The following is a 19002-nucleotide window of genomic DNA, read 5'->3' on the forward strand; positions in this document are numbered from 1 at the left end:
CAGTTTTTGTGGGCCCTTATTTTCACACTTACCAGAAAAAAGGGTCGGGGCAGTGATAACTTTGTTATGGATGCCTTTATCTGATCCCCAATTTAAGGCAATGTTACCAATGTTAGGGAAAAGCATAGAGGGAGTACAGACATGGTTACCTGGTCTTGGAAGAAATGGTCCTTGAAAATGACTGACTTTTCTGCATGAAACATTCAATTCCCCAGGCAAGTGCTTTGAGTGAATACTCAATAAACTTAAGAATTTCTGTGTTTTCAGCAGCCTCCAAAATTACTTTCTTTGAGCTACTTGCTGGTTGTGCATTAATATTAGTAAACTCTGGAGAAAGAAAGAATGATCTCAGGCCTTTGATCTCAAGCTTCAAAGCCATAATAAGTCTCCAGCTCTACATACTATATTTCAGTACTTCAGTAAGGTTAAACATGCACATGCAGACAAGAGAGAGTTTGAGATAGCAACAGCATGAGACTTCCTGTTATACATTGGAAAATGGTTCATCTTCTCATTTTCTTACTTTGTGAAATAGCTTTTCTATCTGAGGCCATAAATAATGGCAACTCATTAAATTTTGTCGAAAAAACAGCCCAAAGAAACTTTCTCTCAACTTAACTACTGACTTTAATTTACTAACTTTAAAGAGGCTTTAATTTTTCCTAAAAATTTAGGCCAAGCTTGTGCTAAAACTGTGATTTGGCTTACCCAATAAAAATTTATCCCAAGAAGTCATGTCTCACAGGATGGTGGGGCTGGAAATTAATATTCCTCTATAGGCAGATGACTCTTCAGGCTTTGAAATTTGCAAGTGTACAGCTTATTCCAAGTGTAGGAGAGGACAAACCCTGTCACCCTCTGATGCTTCTTCATATACACAAAATGTATGTAGTGATGCACTATCTCTAACTGCTTTTGTAAAACCTCTTGAGATCTACTGATGGAAAGAAGAAGATGTTATTGTTTTCTATCTGTGTGGAACAGCTCAAAGGTACCAAAATGTTTGAAAAATGCACTGCATCGTACTCCTGTTATGATATGTGGGGGAAAAATTAAGCCCCTTTTAAAATGGTTGGTTCTGGGTTTGGATTCATGTGTATTGCAGAGGAAAATGAACTGCTGATGTTCCCCAAGTGAACATCTGCAATTTCAATCCCGTGTGGCACAGACTAAGGCTGTAGGCTTCATTGCTGTGATCTTTTCTTTTTCTTTTTTTAAATACTGCATGTAGCACAGGAGTCTGTTCTTTGCCCTTTGTGGGACTTGGAGACTTTCCATAGTTTAATATGAAAAAGGGCTGTTGCTGAAGGAGTGTAGTCATCCAGTTTGCTTTGAAGATGTGGCAGCAGAGTGTGTGTTTGTCTCCTTCAAGGGTGTGTCCCACAGCTGCCGGATGCCTTCACTTTCATGGATTTCCCCTTGCAACAGTTTGTGATTATACACACCCAATTAACACCATCTCTGACACATACCCCGCAGGCAGCACAGACAGCATCAAAAGGAATCACAGTGAGGCACTTGGTACCAGGACTCAGAGGCTGGCTGTTCTCTGGTGCTTATTTGGAGCAGGGAGGCCAGATAAAGTGTACGGTCACATCCAAGTGTTTTTCTTTTTCTAAATGTAAATATGTCCTTAAAATAAATGTAATTTTCTTTTAGACCACAACATCATTGCATCCCTATGATTTCACTGAGGGCAGAACTGAGGTTGCCTGAAGTATCTTGTTTGTATTTCCATGGCTAGTGAAATAGCTTCATTTTATAAGTAACTTGCGCTGCAGCTTTCTTGTGGAATTATTTCTGTCTGACTGTAATGTTTTGATGTTTAAGTTTCTAATATGTTTTTACTTCATTTACACAAATGCTTTTTTTTGGTAAAGAGTCACAATACCCCACAAGACCCAAAGTCTCCATTACTGTGTAGTACAGTAAATTGTCAATAGAACTTCATTATTGGCATAATTCCAAAGTTTTATTAAAATGTATTTTTTTGTTGTTTGAACAGTCCAGTCAGATTAGAGTACAGATAAGATGTGAGTACATGCAGTTAGTGTCACCAAATGTCTTTTTCCAATTCAAGGGAAGAATGATAAGAAGGCAGAATCTGGGGAAGCAGAGAATCTTTTTTGAAATGTATCACTGGAGAGGATAAAAAAATAAAAGCTATGAGCATGCCAAAGTTTCTTGCAAGGGGAAAGGATTAGGATAGCACACAATAATCCGTTTTTCAATTTACTTGGTAAATCTTCCCATAATAGCCCTTTAACACAACTGTAGCAATAATTAATGTGAGAAATGTAATTAAGTGCAAGAAGTAAACAAGTTTTGCTAAAAAACAGACCCTAAGTTGAAGCTTGGCCATGGGCCATCAGCAGGTCACCCTCAGAACCAGGCCTCAGAGAACGGACATCTTTTACTTCTGTGTCCTTGCTCAGAACTGCCCTTTCATTAGGAAATAAAAGGAGGTTTTATTTTTATTCACTAGGCTTGGCAGCTGTAGATATAGTTTTCTTTAAACTCCTTTTTGATTTAACATTAATTAATTGATTTAATGAACTGTACAAATAATTTGAAATTGTAATTAATTTATAAAACCGCTGCAATCTGACAGTGGCTCTTCAGCTAAGCCTAGGGCTTGAACCGAGCAGCTGTCCCCAGGATTAAACACTCGGTGAAAATAAAAATCACACCAGCAATTTGGTATGTAATTAATCAGCAGATTCTTTGTTGCACATGGCATGCTACTTCCTCGGTGGACACCCATGCTGAACACTGCAGCAAACAGCGCTGATCCCAGCCAAAGCTCTGATGTTTCACTCTGGAGCATGCCTGGATGTCCATGGCCATTTCAATGCCAAGGGATAATGGTTGGTGTTGCTCACATAAATATAGGAGCTAAGCTATGTGCTCCCAAGGAGCATGGCTGCCCTCCCGCAGACTGGGAATGCTGTCCTCCCTTCCCTGATCCCTCAGACTATGCCTAGGCTTTGCCAGGGTCTGTGCTAGCCTTAGCATGAGCATGTTAGCTTTTAAAAAGCTTGGGTGATTGATGGTGAGCCTGGAGCTTTCCTGTTCTTGCATCTTTTTCTGATGCAAGCATCTGAGGTAGCTGTAGGTTCATTGACTCAGTCCAAGACGTGACATCTCTCTCTGAGTAATGGTAAAAAAAAACCCAAAAAAACAAAACCAAAAGGTATGCTCTAAAAAGCAGAGGAGGTACCTCAGATTTAGGGTTTTATAAGTTCTTAGTCAAAGAAGTTGCTGAACATATAGCCAAGCTGATACTGGCAAGCATCCCTAAACACCATGGACATCAATAATAACTAAATCTGAGTGGAGAGCGGTGAAATGTGTTTCATAAAGGGGGCTGGCACAGAAACAAAAACATGATAAAATGGTACCTGGACCATCAACTATTTATGGAGATTATATACAGACTTTCTTTGTGATAATGATTTGTTTCAGTAGCAAGCAAGCATCTACTTCACTGTAAAAATGAGACAGGCACCTCTTAAATTACATGGGGTATATGGAGCAGTGCCTGCTGCTGAGATAATAGGAAGAGATCTCAAAGAGATGTTGTGGCCAAAGGAAAACAGTGTGAAGTTATTTAGTGTGCCATGTAAAAAGGTGACCCTTTGTGCTTAAACAAGGTTTTTTATCAGCTGACAACATCAAACCACCCCAAGGATGTTGTGCTAATCTATTCCTTGCCATTCAGCTGAGGTATGCATACAGCAACATCTGTTACTGGAAAAGATGTAAGGGGACCTACCACAGGACTAAAGTGAAATAAAATGACATTGTCCTTAGAAAGTAAAGTTATTGCAAGTGAAAACAACTGGTCTGTAAGTACGAGCATGTTATATATTTGATCCAAAGCAATTCTGTTTATTCACAGCGCATATATATCTCAGTAAATCAAGGACAGGTAACGTTAGACATTAGCACTTGTGTTACTTATTTGTCACAATTATTTCGTAGGTAACTTCATATTGAGGGTCCACTGAGAGTAAATCTATTAAAACTCATGAAAATGTCAAGCAGCAGTGTCTGGTCACTGAAGCAGATGGTGACTTTGGCATGGGGAAATATTTTTCTTTCAGAGGCACTGTTGGGCTTACAGAAACATACTTGTCTGTGTTCAAGGGATCACTGATCCTTTCTCCTGGTTTTGAATAAAGGCTTCTCAATTACTCTAAAGTATGGGCATTAGGGCTCCTGATTACTTTGTCTGAGGTTTTTGCATCATTTCCAAGCTGTGACCTCTTCTGCTGTGGAAAAGTTTCTGGGAAGCTAAGTCTATATCTATCCTTTTCCTATAGACAATTCATATTATGGTCCACAGAAAGAGCAACTAACATGAAGAGCACATTTTTCATTTCAGCCCTTCATCTTTACAAGAGGACTTGTGCCTTTGTCCTCTCAGAAACAGGAAAGCCCCCAAACACGCATGGAACAGGGGGGCCTTGACCCCATGGACACCCAAGGTTCATGCACAGAGCACCTTTATTGGCAAGCAGATGAACTGAGGGTGTGATTTTCAGAATATGCCTTCCCTTTTCCTTGTCCCTGCCTTTTAATGATTCTGCTGAGAGTAGTAGATACTCAGCATTTCTGAATTCACATTGCTACACATGCAGAACCATCTAAACATTTTGCATATGGAGAAACCACTAAGTGCAAATCTCTTGGCTCTTGCCAGTTATATTTTAGGTCTGTGCCAAATAGGCACATGTTCTGAGCAAGCTAACTTGAAATATAGTGGTGACATGCACAGTAGCAGTTTCACATAGGGTCATGTTAGCAGCTTTGCTCCTTGTCATTGTGGTACTTCCTCATAAGAAGGGACTGGGTGGTATGAACTGTGCTTGAGGGATTTCCTAGCATGAAACTGCTCAGTTATGCTGCACCAGCCCTGTTGCTTTGGAGTGTCCTAAAGTCTGGCACTTAGTAGTGATGCTGCTGAGAAAAACAGGCATATAGCTGTTTTCACGCCTTCAAAGGAGGAAGAGTCTGGAGGTAACCTGAAGAGGAGGCATCATCGCTTTCTTGGAGGCACATGTGCTCATTGCCTACAGAATTCATACACTTACCACTACTGTGATGATTGTTGGTAAAATTATTAAATTATTACTTTCTAGGAATAAAAAGTTTTTGTCTTATGTTGACACAAAATCATTGCAAAAATGGAGTTTACCTTCCCCCATTATGGTCTCAATCCTGTCTGCCTGACATTTCTTGGATCTTCTCAACTCCCTGTTTCTGTGTGGTTCCCTGGTGCTCTGGAGGCTTCTCTGCATTAAAGTAGCACGCCAAGAAGGAGATGAGCCCTTGGGATGGAATCTCAGGGATGCCTTTAACTTTCTTGCCATTTAGCACAAGTTGCTGTGGCATTGAATGCCATGTGACTGGAAAGTAAACAACTCCAGCCCTCGGGCAGATATCTGCCAAAGCATTCCTTTCTTATTTGTTTTGTGGTTTTGTTCTGCAGGTCCTGTGTGACAGACATGTGTGAGTGTCCGATCCATAAAAACTGCTACTGTGAGTCATTCCTGGCATACGCCCGTGCCTGCCAGAGGGAAGGACTGAAAGTCCAGTGGGTGCCCGAGCAGAACTGTGCAGGTAAGCATTTTGCTTCTTTGTACGCTGTTGCATAGGCTAATTGGCTGTGATCATACTATCCTTTTACTCGTGGAGCAGTATGATCCACAAGTAAAAAGATAGTATGATCAAAAATGATACAGGAATTGGATCAAAAATTATACAGGAATTATAGCAGCTTGGAAGTTCTTGCAAGTTTTTCTTTCAGGATATGTAAACTGTTGATTACAGAAAAAGTTTAAATTCCTTTGACCTCCTGTCAAACCATAGTTATATTTCTGGGGACAACATGCATATATAATTGCAGTTGGTTCAACAAGGAAAGAGGAGCAAATCTATTTAGTGCAAATATTAAAATGTAAACCTGCATTAATAATTGCATTTGGTCCATTCTCACTGTGTGATTTGGACTGCATTAATTGCAAGTAACTGTGAGTAATTGCCTCCATGAGCAGCAGTGGCCTGTGGCTATGGGCACTTGAACTAAAATGCAATATTGCAGATGATTATTTCCCCTGATGATGGTCTCATTAATTTAGGACACTCTGTAATTGCATTGGTTTGCCTGGAAACGTATTCAGATTTATGTAAAGCAATTAAGAGTACTTGAAAAAAACCAGCAAAGAGTGAGAGGAGGATACTCAGTGCTGTTCTAAGAGCTATTACTCTGTGGTCCATTTTGGTGATTGCGTGTGGTTCAGGATCTGCTCTCTGAACTTCAATTTCCTTTTCTATTGAAGGCATTTTAGCAGGGATGGGTGAGTGACAGAGCAAATTACGTTTGATTGACTGTTCCCAAAAGGTTCGTTTTGTTCCTTACAAAGCAACAGGACAATCCAAACAGGGTGCCATTAAGTGAAAACCCTATTCAAGGATGTGGTTTTGGATAGCACTAGTAATATATATAATTTTAATCTATCTATCATGATAGCTGATCCATGCAGAACATGAAGCAAGCATTGTGATTTTTTTTTCCAAAGCACTTCAGACTGAGACCTCACTGTGGCAGATGCTGTAAAAAGAATAAAAACTTCTTGCAAGCAGCTCCTGCCTTAAGGAGTTTATACAAGTGTTGACATATCACGACTTAACTAATTGAGGCTTCATTTCACAATTTTTTTTCTGGCATCTTACCAAAGAGAAGAAAATTTTCTGAGGCAAAACCAGTCCTTGAGAGAACATTACGAAGGAATTTAAACACACAGCCTCCATTAAAGCTAATGAAAGACATTTTTAAATCAACATGAATTTTTTAATCTCTTCTAGAGAGAAAGGGGAAATCGTGTTAAGCAGAAAATGTAAATAAGCTGTATAAGGCTAAGTACCCTCAAAACACTTATTTAAGTATCCAATGTTAGATAAGTAGCACCATCTTCTAAGTAAATAATACAGTAACCATTAAATTAAAGTGGATCCACTGCTTTCCATATGGTACCAGTGGCCAGCACCAAGATTTAATCTTGAACAGACTTTTTTTCTCTCCAAAACAAGTAGTTGCAATTATTGTGTCTCAATTACAGATAAAAGTTCATAGGTGGAAAACAAAATTTCTGTAATAAAACTTTAGCATTCTATGACTTTCATTTCCTGCTTGACATTTCATAGCTGGCAGGATACTTGCAAGAGTTGTGTTCTGATGAAAATGGAGTATACTTATTAGAAAGTCAGGTTTTAATTATACTTTTGTGTGTTTTAAAACTAGATCTTGTGTGGTTGCCAGTTGCTCTGCCCTAACTGCTGTAAGCTTAGCTCATCTTTATAATCTTCAGGAAACTTTTGTTGTCTGGAGGGCCAGCCAAATAGGATGCTCAGGAGGCTCAGGAATTGCATGCCCTGTCCCCTGTGTGCTCTTCTCTCTCCCCCAGTGCAATAGCTTATTCTCCTCTACATTATTCTGCAGAACACTGCTGCTCAAGGTTTGCTGTCCTATGAGGTTGGCTCATTAAAGGGAATGTCAGCTGTCATTTATTGAAGGAGTGAAAAGTGGAAGATAATGAGTAAGGAAAATGGTTAGAGGAGGAAAAGGTTGGTGAACATGGGAACTGAGAGGGTTAGGAAAAGGATGTGGGTTGCCATGGAAAGTAGTGGGGACTTAGACCTGTTAGCATGAGCATAGGAAAAAACATGGTTCTTGAAGGAGAAATTAAAAAACCAGGACAGCCAGTATGAGGAAAAGAAGAAATAAAAAAAAAGTGATACATGCAAGAAGAAACATAAAGGATAGAAGTGGAAGGAAGTTGTTTGAAAAGGAAAGGAGAAAGAAATTTTTTTTTTTTTTACCCAAGAAAGGCTAGACAAGACATTTATAAAGTACAGTTAAGTAAACGGAAGTGCTAAAAGGCCTTGGGATATAGTAATTTAATGCTGCATTTTTTACGATACCAAGAGGAAGAAGACTCAAGGATGGTAGAAGGCAATAACTCCCTGCCATGGGCATGACTACACATGCAAGAAAATGAGAAAAGGGCCATAATATAGTGCAAAATGCACTGATGTGCTGACATGCTACAACAGTTTCATAAAATCTGAGCAATTTTCTCTTTTCCTCTGTGATCAGTTGGAGGAATATGGGCATATATCAGATTTTGACTCTTCTCCTTTGGGTCCCTTTTCTGCTGGAGAATTTTATGGCATGTGTCACTCTTTTCCCCTGCTATATGTTGCTTTCCTTTGACTGCTTTATTGCCTGTGTAAATGTATCAGGAGGGCTATTCTGGCTTTTCAGTGGATACTTACTGAAAACTGAAAACTGAAAATATTAAAAGGAGTGTACCATGGGAAGGTCAGTGCTCAGATCCATCACAAAGAGGTGTTGTGAATTGCAAGCACTATTAGTCAAATACCATGGAAGTCTTACAGAAGACTTCCAAACTGTGTAACACTGACAGAACAAGCCAGAACATTCATTGATGCTCAAATATTAGTTCAGAATTTTCAGTGAAATCAGATTTATCAGATATCATTAGCCAAGGGAATCCTTCAGCAGTTATGCAACATATTTTGGCTTTTTTGTTGGGGAATAAGATTTCCTCCTGAATAATTATGGCCATGTCTACAAAGACAGGCACAGAGGCCTTTTCTGTGAAACTGCCAAAGTGGCTGGACTAAACCAGGTCTAGCAAACTGTAGCCTTATTAGGCTGGGTTTATTAGCTCAGGCACAGTGCTGTATTTATGTGACTATATGGCTTCTGGACTGGAGCTGGCTATTATCCCGCCAGCTCAGAAAGTGGTCTGAGGAAGCTCACATCTGTCATGCCAAACACATGTTCTAGAAGAAGAGTGGAAAAATCCTGTTGGGACTGGTAATGTTTCAAAATACAGTATTATTAGTAACTTTTGTACGTTGGACTTGGGTTTTGGATTTTTTTTTTTTTTTTTTTTTTTGCTAGTGTACTAAGGAAGTTATTAGTAACAGAGCTCAGTTCTTTAAGAGAGGAATTTGTCTTAGAGGAAGGGTGCAAAGACAACACTTCTGTTTTCCATGTTTACATGGTAGCGAATCACTTCAGCAGTTCCTGGGAAGCCTTCTGCAGAATGTCTTTATTTTTATATTTTAAGCTGTTGATGAAGTGGAATGTTGGATCAATCACACCACATGTTAACAGCTGAATCACTCAACAATAAAAGCCATCCAGGGAACTTAAACAGCAGCCATTTTACTTTTCTGATTTTTCCCTTGACAGTGTGTTAATAATGCCATTATGGGCTGCCTACAGCAGAAAATAGTCATCATATCTTCTACATGGCATCGTCTAAAGGATAAGGAGGTGTTCTGACATCCCAAATGTGTGTGTGGTAAAGCAGAAGGGGGAGTACATACAGATGCCATGGCTGCCAAGGGCAGGCTGTAATAGCCTTTTCATTTGCTCTGGAAAGGAGCCCTTAGCCAACTTTCCTTAAAACCACCAGCTGAGGAACCAAACAGAGCTCAGGTGAAAGGAATGGGCCAGCTATTACTGCACTTAAGCTTTGTGGGATGAAACCTGTGCAGCCTTAAAGCTGAAGCTTGTATTGCCTTCTGTATGGAAACTATATGAGCTGAAGTCTAATGTTTGTTTTTGGTTGGTCAATTAGTGATCCTACAAAGGGGAGCTCATTTTCATAGAAGAAGGATAAAAGCTTCTAATAAACATCTCCTGTAACATAATTCACATTGTGTATGGACAATCATTAATATCCTTGAATGTCTTGGTCTACTTTCGTAATCTCTTAATACATTGTTTGCAAAGCACTGAGGAGATCTGCACAGTTTCATTTCCCCTCTTACAAAGATTCAAACTCTATTCTTAACACACTATGTAAGTGTAGAGATTCCTGGGAATCTAACATTTTATTCTATGCTTAATATTGCTTGCATATTTTTTCCCACCTTCTAAATTTCATGTTTAATTTTAATTTTTTTTTAGTTTTTTCTTTTGTTTGTTCATTCTTAAGTATGCATGGAAGTTATCATACAGAGCAAAACAGAAATGTAAAGTTGGAAAATTATTCTGAAAAGATCTATGCTCGAAAACTGAATAAGCCTATCTTGAACATAGCTGACAGACAGATATTTGTTTCCAGCCTATTCTAAAACAATGTTTAATTAAAGATGTCTCAGAGAGTTTCTAGGTAGGTTGCTCTTGGTGATTTCTTATGCTTAAGGATAGAAGATTGGGGTTTTTTCTCCCCTGATATCTTATATCCAACTAATATTCAGCATTTGATTCTCTGTAACACCAGGATAATTTGCCTCTGTACTATTTTTTTTTTAATTTTGGGTTTTTATTAATATCTGTGTCCTGAGAATTGTGTATGCATAAATTCCATAAAATGCACAAGTAAAACTTGAAAGAAGCTGATGCTGTTTTGAAGATGCCTAAATGGTGAAAAGGAACCCCTTAAATTTATTATATCTTAGCAATAAGACGTCCATTCTCTTTGATACACTTATATATATTTAATCAATTTATTTCTATTTTTCTTTATGAATAATAGCAGTGCTGTAATGACTCTGTAGGCCAATTCTCAAAACAAAACAGTGTTTTCTGTCCATAAGAAAATTTTCACTTAAAAAATATTGACCTTCAGTCTCTCTCAAATTTGAAGAAATCTTCCCAATACAATCACCTTTCTGAAAATAGCATGAGATGATTGTGGATGCTTGAGAGTCCCTTACCATCTATGAAATATTTTATCAGTCCCTGTTTTTGCCATCAGCACAGCTGTTAAAAAGAATAACAGACTTTTATTTGCCATTGAACTGTGTATTATTCTCCATACTAAAAAGGCAGGATATAAAATGTTGAGAGTTTCAATATTGATCTGAAGGGGTTTTAGTGCTTTTAGCTGAGCTTTCAGTGATCTTTTATGTTGAAAATGCATTGAACTGTCAGGTCCATAAATTAGTGAATAGATACTGGAATCATTAAGTACAAGAGCCCTCACTGTCAGCGATCCCTTGGTAAAACAGTGTGGATACAATTGATTTTTAATATTTGTTTGTTTTAGAAATGATGCTTCTGGATAAAAACATTGATTTAGTTTGCTGCAATATGAAATATAGAAAATATAATCTTTAGAGTCAGAAATTCTAATGGGGTGAATGACTCTTCTTTCTCTTCCTCTTTCTGTAGAAATGGAACTAATAATAAAACTGTCTGTCCCTGTAAACATTTCAGAAATCTTTGATAAAAGGCATTGTAATGAATAAACTGTTTTAATCCTTTAATGTAAAGCATACATCTGCATATAGACATAAACCTTGCCAAAGCCTTATATACCATTGGTTGTGTTAAAATTCTCAAAAATTTCAATACTGCTGTGAATTTTATACTTTTGATAAGGAATTTTGCTACTTTTATATTTATTATGTAATATAGTGGAATCGTTTTACAAGTAATTTTTTCCTCTAGGTAATCATCATGCTAAAATGTGCTTTGTGATATTTGCAGTAGAAACTAAGCAAACAGATAAGTAAATTTCCTTGTGGGGCTGTGTGTAATATGCATAATTTGTTCCCTTTAACTCTTTTCAGCAACCCAGTGTAAACACGGTGCAGTTTATGATACCTGCGGTCCGGGATGTGTCAAAACATGTGACAACTGGAATGAAATTGGACCATGCAACAAGCCCTGCGTTGCAGGGTGTCACTGCCCTGCAAATTTAGTTCTTCACAGAGGAAGATGCATCAAGCCAGTGCTGTGCCCGCAGCGGTGACATTCATTCTTTTTCCATGGACATTAGTGCACGTGGTCACTGACCCCCCTGATGCACACAGCCAGTGAAGGACTCCAGCTGTTTGTGTGCAGATTCTGCAAAGTACATGTCTACTCACAGAGTGTAAATATGCTCCTCTGTGTGCATTTGTGTGTCTCTAAGTACACACATGTGGCACCTAGAAAGATATATAAATGTATACTGTGTGTATTTGGACACACATGTCCATACACAAGTGCCCTAAACGTAAGTACAACCCATATATTTATATATATGTCCACATGCAAATATACATAATTTCTATATACCATAGAAGGATGAATTATAATATGTATATTTTTTGCTATAAAGTTTATGTATTATTATTTCTAGGACCCTGATCTGTAAGTCATTGTATAAATAAACCAGGTGTTTTTAATATAATATTGTGGCATGAAAAGATTGGATGACTTTGCCGTTGCATAAGTTTGTCGTTACCAAGGAAACTTTTCTAGGGCCACAGCACTGCCAGGCTGGATTACTTTCAACACAGAACCTGGATTTACAGTTGTACAGGAAACACATTTCTCTGGAGATGGAGGATTTATCTAGGAATATTTCATGCGTACCTTAGAGCTGCATAGTGATTGGTGACAGTGCTTAATTAGGCAGAGAAAGCTGGGGATTGGCTTTTATGCTTTACTGAAATAACTGTGCAAAATGATTTCCAAAGCTGGTTGGACAATGGCCAGGATAGAGATATTTCTTTCTGGAACGACACCAAGAGTCAGGGCCAGATTTTCATAAGTGTTAGGCACCCAACAGCTCACTTTGAAAATCTGACCGCTTCCCATTTCATATCCTAATGCCCCATCTCTGTTGTGTTTGGCAGTAGCTGTGAATACACAATGAGGAGCTTGAAGAAAATATTCATGTGCATATTAGCCCCTTAAATATGTTTGAAATGCCTAGGTTTGTTTCATGTCTCCCCCAAATATTATGCAAAAGCAAATCCCACACTGAAACGTTTTGTTTCAGTGTGCCTTAAAACATCAAATAATGCCAGGCTTAGTAACTCATTTAATTTATCAGCATGGTTTAGAGGAAAGACAAATTCACCCCACTGAAAACCAGTAGAGAATGTCAAATGTTAATTGGAGAACTGCATTTTATTTCCTTAGTGGTCTTTTGGTTGAGGTTTACGAACATGTGGGCTCTGTGAAGTTTGCATGACTTTTGAAGTCTCCCAGGGGAGAAGCAATAATATGGGATTTCATAAGAAACGGATAAAAAAGCCAAGCAACTTTCTCAAGCCTGAAGGGACGGGGGGCTATTTTTCTTCACTGGAAAAGGCTCTTGTAGAGCCTGATGGAATGGTCTCTGGAGATGATAGAAATCTTTGTGCATCTGATTTAGGTTTATAATGAAGTAATATCTTCCCACATAGCTACTTCCATCATGCCTTGCATTGAAATTGCACATTGCAATGCTTTGAACAACTTTCTCCTTTAATTCTTTTCTTTTGAGGAAGTTAAGCAGGGTATGAGTTTACAGTAAGTGAGGGGGTAAACACACTTGGGTTATACAGCCTTTCTGTGATCCCACCCTGGAGGAAGATGCTGAGTGAACCTGGTTAACTTAGGCACCACACTATCCAAAATGCTGTACCACCACAGTGTTAAAAAGAGCTGGGCATATAATGCCAAGAGTGTTCCCTGGATGTTCATCCAAATCTTAAATAAACTCAGCCTGATCTTTTTATGTCCCTTTTGTGTTTGTTTTCTTGGAACAATCAAATAATTCAGTTTAACTGGCAAGAGAGGGTTATGAAGACTCATACACAAGTGGATTGGGAAGTAGAATTGGAAATGTGCAGATCCCATCAGAGCAGGAAACTAGAAGAGTTTTATGTGGCTCATGTGCTAATTGAATGGCAAAGTTGAACTTTAGAACAATTGCAGTGGGCTGAAGGAGTTAAAATATAAAATAGCAGTCATTAAAATAATTTAAAGTGTCAGTCAGACCACAGAGCTTTTCAGCCTGCGAGCTTTCAGTGCTAAGATATGGGGTCTAAACAATTTAAAAGAATATTTGCCTACCTTTAGTTTAGGGCATATTGTAATTACTTACTGCTCAATGTTTCCAAACTAAAAATACAGGCAACGTGAATTGCATACATGAAGGGTGTATACATCTCTCTTTCTCTCTTCTTCAGACTTATAAAGGTGAGTGAAAGGTGAAGGGAGAGCCCTCCAGCTCTCCAGTCCACTGATCACATTCAAGCAGTGCTTAATTGATTCTAGGTGAAGAGGTGACTCAGTCTTTCTGTAGGATGAACTCTATTTTTTTTTAGGTCTTAAAATGATTCAGTTTGAAACCTGACCAGGTAATCTCAAAATGAGGACTCATTCCTTGGTTTAAGTTTTTCATGTCTGCCTAATTAAGACTAGACCCATGCTTTTACGTTTAGTGATGTAGACTGAGGAATAGAAAATGGTTTTACCTCTAAGCCAAGTGGTTGTGTCCTTATGGTGTTGTAGAGCTTTTTCCTCCAAAATCCACCATTTTCAAGGCAAGATTAAGTGCTATAATCTCAGTTCACATGTACCATCTAAAAAAAGGTTGTTCCACTCTTCTGGACATTTCCCCCAGATTTCCACTTGGCAGAGGTTTTACATCTGTATCTGTGGTTGCCCTGTGCCTAACTGAATTATTGAGACCCTATCAGGCCCAGCTGGGTCTGTTGCACTCCACTCATCTCTTTTTCTCTCTCTTTCAAGGCCATTCAAAAGCTGAAAGTCTAGCCCAATACCATCAATACCATTATTATCAATGGCCTCACAAAGTCTGGGTTGAAGCCCATCTTTCTCCTTCTGTCTTTCCTCATGGAATATTGCCCTTAGCATGCTAGAGCTGGAAGTTTCCTTTATATCACTGGGGATTTATTTTTTATGAAATTAAGTGCTAATCCACTATTAGTATGCTAAATGTGTTTAATGTGGAATAATTTTTAAAATAATAACATAACATTGGTAATTCATATGGCATATGGTGTATTCACTATGCAAAACTGATGGTTGTGTAAATTTTGATCTTGATAATGCTTATGTCAATCTGTTTATATAACTTTGTGCCAGTTTGTAAGGTGAAATATATTTGAAGGAGCAGAGGTTCCAATCAAAGAATGATCCAAAAGGGAAGTCTGAACACCACTTCTGTAGTCCAATGGAGAGAGTCAAAACCTGGATCAACAGTTTCACAATTAATCTGCTGTGTGTTCTCTGGCAAGTCATTTAATATTCTAACTTCAGTGGGGAAACAAGGCTCTGGATTTGTGCATATTTTTAAAGTTTATGGATGGAAAATGTTCTAAAATGACATACCAGGGTAATGTCAGCTGATATTTTACCAATCTACTCAGGTCTGCTTTGCATCAAGTTGTCCCATCTCTCCCAAATCATCATCACTTGGAAATCAGCTTTTAGTTGGCATATGTGGAGGTCAAATGTATTTACTTCCTTCTCATGTATTTGTGTCTTTGTGTCTACTTTTCTATATTGAGTTTTATAAATTATGGAGACAAGCCATAGCCAAACAGAACAATTTGAGTTGTAGCCCAAGAGTCCTGCATCTTCCAAGAACATTTTTCTTCTATAGAGTAAGGTTGGTTGCACTTAGACAAAACAAACAAACAAAACCACCAAACAAACAACAACAACAAAAAGAAATAAAAAAGAAAATACTTTTATTGTCTGACCCAAATGTGAACTCATCCACCCATCCCTGTATCACATAAGTAGTTTTCAGCAGATAACCTAAAAGAAGTAAGTTCTCATATTTTCTGCTTTTCTTGAAGACAGGATTCAAATACAGTTTGACACTGTCTGGCTTCTCACTGACAGAACCTGACAGTTGCAATGGCTGGACTGATCTTCAACAACTGTGTAGGGGTACGGCAGTTTGTTTTTTTTTGCCTTCATCAAAAGTGGATAAGATGATATCAGAGCTAACAGATATGATAATAATAACAACATTTTCAGCTGGACAGACTGGAAAGAGAGTCAGTCAACAGCATTTAGCACTGAAGTGGTAAGTTGTTCTACTATTTCAGGAACAATCCCAACTAAAGGATATAATTATGCCATGATCTCAGTATCTGACAAAGAGGAACTTTATGTTACATAACACTGATCAAATGCTTGTCCTTCTGTCCTAGATTTTATCATTTTTAGAAAGCCCTGTGGCAAGAGAGATGTTTCTGCTCCCTTACAGAACCATTTCTAGTCCACCTCCGCAAATGTTTCAGGACAAAGGCCTTACTGTGCTGCCATAGTAGTATATTCCTTTTCTCCATGTTAAAAAGTTGTTGCACAGATTGATATTTCTATGCAAAATAAGTGTGACGCATCAGCATCAGAATTTCTAAAAACAAAATAAGGTTCTCCTCCTGTCAACATAAGGTAACTCTTAATCCCTCACATGCCCATGGCAAAAAAACCACCCCACCAACCACTCAAAATCCCAATCCAATGGCAGTGTAGTCATGTGTTGAGATCTGATTGGAATAGATACATTGTTAGGTGTAGAATCCATAATTAAAATAAGATTATGAATCTATTCCTACTTTTCTCACAACTGTTACATCTCCTTCGAAGAAGTCACCAAAGGGAAGAAAAGGGATTTTATTTCCAAGGTTTGAAACTTAGCACATATTTCCTAGCACAGCAAACCTGCCTTGATTTCCTCCAGGATTTATATTTTAGTGAACACACATTGCCACAACTTTCAGAACAAAACCTACAAATGTGCTTTTATAACTAGACTTGTTCCTGGCCTTGAGATAAAATTGCAAGTTCTCCTCACTGCTGAGAGAGCATCAGTCTTTTTTTTTTGCAGCAACATTACTCACCATCAAGGACCATTTTAGAAACTGCAAGTGATTTAAATATGACATGTAGCATTTGCTATTTGCATGACTTTACCCTTTTCATGGTGAGTTGAGTTAATGCCAGCCCTGCACACAGGAGGAAGCTGGCTCTAATGGGGTGCATATGTGCGGTGGGAGAGTGATGCCCTGATATAATTATCATTATCACTGATAGCACTTTCTATTTCCCTCAGTGATGCTTATACCTGGGCATCAATATAGTTTGGTTTTGCACATGAAAGTAAATTGATGAGAATGTAGGAAATTCCTGTCCAGACAGACCCACCTTTTTTTTCCCTTACCCAGCGGTGAAGAAATGCTTCAAAGCACACTTCAAAGAGCGTTTGTAAGCCTCATAATGGACAGCTCTGCAACAACCTGCTCATAGTGCCAATTTAGCATTATATTCTGGCAGTAAGTGGTTGGTACTTTAATGACCCAATCATTCAAAGCACTTATCTGTGCTCAAACTTTGAATAACCTCCTTTGCTTCAATGGGGCAACGTGCATGCTGACTTCTAACCACAGGCTTAAATGGTTTCCTGGGCCAGGGCCAAAAAGTTCAGCATCTGGCAGGATCAAATATTAAACCTTGTGATATTTTGTATTTCTTCATTATTTCTACACATAGATCTATTTTATGATCATGCTGCTATCTACTGCTAGAAAATCATACCAGTTAAGGCTTTTTGAAGGCTTTTGTTTTGAGGCTTTAGAAGAATTTCTTTCTATTGATTTCCTATGTCAATGTAGTAATTTCTTCCATCACTTTTCAATTTTCTACTCTATTTTATTTGCTGTTATTGTTAAAACAAAGGGATGTAGTGGTCTTGATTTATTTCTTTTGCACTGGTAAAAGTAGGAAATAATTTCAGTGAATTAACAGTTTCTAGCTATAGTAGTTTTAAACTGGGTTGAGTTCACATTTACACTGTCCTGACTTTATAGCTGTGGAGGTAATCCACAATCCTGGTGTGGCTGTTCTCAGTTATTAAACCCTCAATTGCTGTAGCTCATTATAAAACTGTGATAACACTGTATTAGAATAAAAACACCTGTAGTCCAAATCAATATAAATAATTTGCTACAAGAGTTTGTAAATGACAAGGAAAAAATTAATTTCTTTTCTTATTTTCACAATAGCTTTTATAAGCTGTATTAATAAGGAAAAGCAAATTAAGACTATAGAAAGTGATGAAGAAAAGATAATGAGGAAAATTTTTTTTTAATATTTAGTGCAAGTATTCAGCTTCTTTTACAAGTATCTCTGAATGGCTTTCAAACCCCACAGATAAAACTTGATTGGGCTCTACAGAATATGAATCAAAACTCAGAAGTAGATATGTGCTGATGTTTGCAGTTTTGCAGTTAAAATTTCACTGTGTCTTGAAGGGACTGAAATAAATGATTAGTTTGGAGGAAAATATATTATCCCATCTTAGGCATCTGAATGTTTTCTAGTTTGGGGTGTAACTATGCAGGTATTTGAACTCCACCATGTTGAATATACAGCCTTGACTTTCTTCACATTGGTATGCATCAGGGATAACTTTAGTGGAACTCATAGGATAGTATCTATATCAAATGACATGTTTGGGATTTTTTTATTTGTTCATTTCAATTAAATGGTACCCTGCAAGTTATGAAGGGGAAGAGAAGCTGCAGGGAGAATTGCAGAGTGTATCACTTTTATTAGAAGCCAATAATGTATGCGTGGGTTACATGACATATTTTATATGCAATTTATGGAGAATGCTCTGTAGTGTCAAGAGCATTACTGCAGAATGTTTACATCTTAGTGTTTAGAATTGCTTTGCTTACTTGTGCTAAATTTTTGATAGATTTCACCTGAGGTGCATTAAGGTAAAATGATATCTATTTAAAATTTTCCTGAATTTTTGTCTTCATCAGGATGTCTCAGTTTATGTCTTTGTTGAATTTGATTTTTTTATGTAGTTTAATGTCTCACAAAATCGCAAACAGTGCAGTAACCTTCCCATGGCTTGTCTTTGAGTATCCATACAGTATTTGTAAGAATATTGTACTAATACAATTTTGTAAAAGTAGAATTGTGATGAGTATGTTTGTAAAGACACTATTAAGACACCCCTATAAACAGAATATTTATTATCTTTATGCAGATAAATATTGATGCCTTGTTATTTCATAGCTGTCAGCAAAACTTGTTATGATTTGCAAGGTCTGACTCAGAAAAGCAGCATGTCCCATACAATGGTTGATACTGTGTTCTCCTAAGAATTTAAATACTCTTATTTCTTGGCATGGGAGGAA

The 19002-nt window shown here is 37.8% G+C and overlaps 1 protein-coding gene across 1 annotated transcript in view; it reads left to right on the plus strand.

Annotated features, from left to right (window-relative positions):
- Positions 1 to 13548, plus strand: part of BMPER (BMP binding endothelial regulator) — a 145364-nt gene extending 131816 nt beyond the window's left edge. The window contains exons 14-15 of the mRNA XM_058024342.1: positions 5495 to 5625; positions 11623 to 13548. Coding sequence (XP_057880325.1) covers positions 5495 to 5625; positions 11623 to 11804 — 313 coding nt within the window. The 3' untranslated portion in view covers positions 11805 to 13548. The remainder of the gene's footprint in view (positions 1 to 5494; positions 5626 to 11622) is intronic.
- The last annotated feature ends 5454 nt before the right edge of the window (positions 13549 to 19002 follow it).

This window comes from Melospiza georgiana, chromosome 1, assembly GCF_028018845.1.
Source record: "Melospiza georgiana isolate bMelGeo1 chromosome 1, bMelGeo1.pri, whole genome shotgun sequence".
Lineage (NCBI taxonomy): Eukaryota > Metazoa > Chordata > Aves > Passeriformes > Passerellidae > Melospiza > Melospiza georgiana.